This window comes from Echinops telfairi, unplaced genomic scaffold (assembly GCF_000313985.2).
Source record: "Echinops telfairi isolate 266 unplaced genomic scaffold, ASM31398v2 ScPeMD7_7457;HRSCAF=8495, whole genome shotgun sequence".
Classification (NCBI taxonomy): Eukaryota; Metazoa; Chordata; class Mammalia; order Afrosoricida; family Tenrecidae; genus Echinops; species Echinops telfairi.
In genome coordinates this window covers 29,487,743-29,491,836 of record NW_022111357.1, presented here as the reverse complement: position 1 = coordinate 29,491,836, position 4,094 = coordinate 29,487,743, and the positions used below count along the sequence as shown (strand labels likewise).

The window sequence follows — 4,094 nt, the reverse complement described above, 5'->3', positions numbered from 1 at the left end:
TGCAGCATGTCCGTGCAGCTCCTGGTGCTCAGGAGTAGAGGAAAGACGGCCCTTCTTTTAAAAGCAAACACCAGATGCCTCTGAAGAAACCCTACATACAGAGCCCAGAAAGTAACGGGTTTCAGAGGATTAAAAAAAATTTTTTTTTTTAATGAATCTATCCTCAGAGTCAATGCAAGATCAGGACTTGGCAGCTAAGTTTAGGTTGTTTCTAAATTTCATCCTGTGGTATGGGAAGAAAACTGGGTAATTATATCAAGTGCCCATCAAAGTTTTATTTGGTACAGCACACCAGTGATTATGTAGGGCAGATATACACTGAGGTATCTCAATGAATGTTTGCCTGACTAATGTCCACGAGTATGCCTCTTTCTGAGAAGTGTAATATTTTATTTCAGAAATGCTAGTGAAACCATCATTTTAATAGAACTAGGATGTTGTTGCTTTAAAAAAAACACACCCCAAAAAGCCAGAAAACACCCACCAGGTAATACAGTGGGGAGCAATTGTAAACTTTGTCCATAAAGGGCCAAGATACTGAATACATTTTTTGCCTTGCAGGCATTTGATCTCTGTTGCCGGTGCACATCTCTGCTATTATAGTGTGAAAGCAGCCGTCAACATAATAACCAGGAGCCTAACTCTGTCTGCTAACACTCTATGTAGACAAATGCGTGACGGCCTGTGGTTGGTCTTGCTGACAGTACAGTGTCCCTCGTGTCTTGGACCCTGTTTGGTCACTGTCTATATTTTCAGGCAAGTGCCTGGCCCTGCCGTAGTCTCCATGTTCACATATTAATGTTGATAGTATCTTATCTCTAGAGGTATCGGTAATTAAAGGAGTTTAAGAATAAGCCATGAAATGTTGGAGTAAGCTAGAACTCCCTTTTTGTATATTTCTGGTCACGCACAAATTAGAATATGTTGAATTTCTGAAGAAGTTATTTATTGGACAAATGAACCATGAGATCTGAGTGGCTGTGGGTAGATGATTGCTAAATGATTTCTTATGTGTGCTTTTGTGAGTATCTGCTCTGAGGTTAGCATTGTGTACCAGGTGCCTTAGACCTCTGGGGAAATGAAGCCCAGAAAGCCTAAGTAATTTACAAAGGGTCGTATAGCCAGGAAGTAGTAGAGCTGGTGTTCAGGTCTAACATTGGGGTCCATGTACCATACCTGTATACTAGAGTTGGTTTCACATCGTGAGTTTATTAAATACCTTATTAAATACTCTGTTATATTATGTTTGCAAACTATTCGTAACCACTCTGGACATAGGCAGTGTACCCAGATGCCCAATAAATCTGCAGTGAAAATGAGCCTGCTGGTATTTGAAATACTGGTGCCATTCTGCACCGTCAGAGCAACACGCAAGCTGCCACAGTATTTCAAATACTAGTAGGGTCACCAATGGTGGACCGCTTCCCACAGGGCTTTCCGAGTAGGAAAAAGAGCCTGGCTATCCCACTGTGAAAAGCAGCCAATAAAGCCCTGTGGATGGGAACAGACTGTTGCCCGGTGGCACAGTGCCTGCAACAATGGGCTCAAGTGGCCTACTCTCATGAGGAAGACATTAGGTCAGTTGCACCCAGCACAGCACCGGAAGTTGGAGGGTTCAGGACATCATAACATTCTACATTGTAAAAAGGCATCTGGCCTTGACACTCCAGAAATCTTACTTGCCTGTTTTTGCTCTCATAAAGGGAACAAACTCCCCCCTCCCACACACACGCTACAATAGTTAAGGGAACATAGTTATATGAGGATGATTTTTATGCCTTTAGATTTTCTACCAACGTTTTGTCTTGCTAATTTCCTACTAAGCCACTTGGTCAGGGAAGAACAAACACCAATTTGCATTTCTGTAATTCAGCTGCTGTAATTAGGGCCAAAAATATGGATAAATCTGTTTTTAACATTGGTGACTTTAAAACATTATTCTTTGTGGCAACAATGCTGCTAGTACTGGGTTTTCATTTGTTACAGGCAACAGAATATTGAGGAAAACATGACAATAGCTATGGAAGAGGCTCCGGAGAGCTTTGGCCAAGTAGTGATGCTTTATATTAACTGCAAAGTGAATGGACATCCTGTGAAAGCCTTTGTTGACTCAGGTAATGTCTCTGTCTCCCACCCATATTCTCCTGTTACCGGGGTGGGGGGAGCTCTCAGTGTCTGCTAAGGTAAGCGATGGCCCTGAGGACTGACTACTAACAAGCCTGGCAATTACCGCTTCAGCTGTCAGTCTTGTCCTGTTTGTAATAGGTGGACATCTTCTATCATTTCCTAGCCTGTTTGGTATTTTGTAGTGTCTCCTTATTCCCCTTATCTGGCATTGTGGATTTTTAAGAGATTGTTCTGTATGAATTGGGGAGTGGGTAGGCTTAGGATAGGAACTCTAAGAAGGGCCTGTAGTTAAGCATAGCTCAAATAGATAACTGCTGTGGTTCTTTGAGCCAGGGAGCTGTAAGGAGCACAGGGGGTGTGAACCTGGCTGCTCTTTAACATCCAAGTAAGGGCACAGTTTCTTGGTCTGCTGATTTGGTTAACCCTTCTACTTCTTGATGCCCCTTTCCCTTAATGACGGTCCTTTTCTTTATAACAACCTGGGGCTGTGATGGAGTAATCGTGTGCCTGTTAATTCTTGGTACTCTACTCAAGACTAAGATTGCACAGCTCAGTTCCTAAAGTAGAAAAGGCCCTGGCTTAAAAAAATACCTTGCCCCCCTGTGTTCATCCGAAAACTTTCTAGGAGAAGTAAATCTGATTGTTCATTATTTTTTAAAAATGTTTATTGAGTACCATGTGCAGAGCCTTGGGGCTCTGAGTGCCTGGGGCCAAGACTTGCTCGGGTGGACTTCAGCGGGCTCTTCACCAGTGGGAGAGGTGAACATATCCGAGCCCCTGGCACCGCGATGCTGCATTTATTGGCCCTTCCCTCTGATGGGCGTGCTCCTCAGGAGTGGCTTCTCAAAAGAAAGGGCATTAAACCTGAACTGGCTCTGTGGACAGAGGAGGGGGCCTTCAAACTGAGGCTCGAGAAAGGCAGGAAAGCGGTGTAAGGCGCTTTCATATCCTGGGGTCCATTGCTCCGGCCACATCTACAGCTATCCTTTGTGGATGGGCTTGGGGAGGGGAGAGGAAACCGGAGAATAGACTTCCCAAATTCCCTGTTCCTTAATTTTTTTGGATCCTCTTCAATCTAGCTCGACTCATGACCGGAACTTTCAGTGTCCGCCAGGCTTAAAGTGCCAAAGATGCCACATGAACAGGAAGTGTGCTGGTCTACTGAGACAAGGGAGTACAGTGGAAAGACTGGCAGAGAAGGGCCATTGGGTGGGCCTGCTGACATAGGAGATGCAGACAAGGCTAGCACACAGGGTGGAAGTGGGGTGTAGCCTGTCTCAATGGGAGGTGTGTGGCTGTCTCAAAGTGCCGGGGGTGGGGGTTGGGGGGGGTGGACGAGGACACCTTCCTGGGTTTAGTAATCAGAATAGACATCTGGCTGTCAATACCGGGCACCGGATGAGGTGGCCTCGGAAGCTGTGGCTGTGTGACTTGAAACTAAAGAAGAGTGGGAACTATTAAGGGTTTGTGAGCAGATGAGTAAGTTCCCAGAAGAAAGCGATGTTTTAGGAAGACGAAAAGCAGAGACAGGTGCACAGCATTCTAAAGGTCAGAGTTGTTTCTTTACTGTAAAGTACACCCAGAGTAGTCTGGAAACCAGAGAATTTGAAGTAAACGTGATGATAACATGTTTGGAGATGCTCAGTAAAATCTGCTGAGTCTAAAGTGCTTAATCTAGCATGTCCGTTCATAGGCACAGAGAGAGGGCCTTTCCAGGTAATTTTGCTTTCTTGTTGGTAAAGTTTTCAAGTATCCTTTAAATAGCACATTGCAACAAAATGTCTACCACCACCCCACCCTACCCCACCCCGCCCTGCAATATCAAGTGTCCACACATTGCTTGAGACCCAATATGGAACTGAAAGTTTAATGATTAAGTCTTAACCACAGTCTGAATTCTGTTTTTATTATCTGCTATTTCCCTGCCCCTGCAGGTGCCCAGATGACTATTATGAGCCAAGCTTGTG

The 4,094-nt window shown here is 44.7% G+C and overlaps 1 protein-coding gene across 1 annotated transcript in view; it reads left to right on the top strand.

Moving 5' to 3' along the window:
• LOC101657616 (regulatory solute carrier protein family 1 member 1) overlaps positions 1–4,094 on the top strand; it is a 41,412-nt gene that overhangs the window by 17,527 nt on the left and 19,791 nt on the right. The window contains exons 5-6 of the mRNA XM_045298950.1: positions 1,987–2,114; positions 4,062–4,091. Of these exons, the coding sequence (XP_045154885.1) occupies positions 1,987–2,114; positions 4,062–4,091 (158 nt within the window). The remainder of the gene's footprint in view (positions 1–1,986; positions 2,115–4,061; positions 4,092–4,094) is intronic.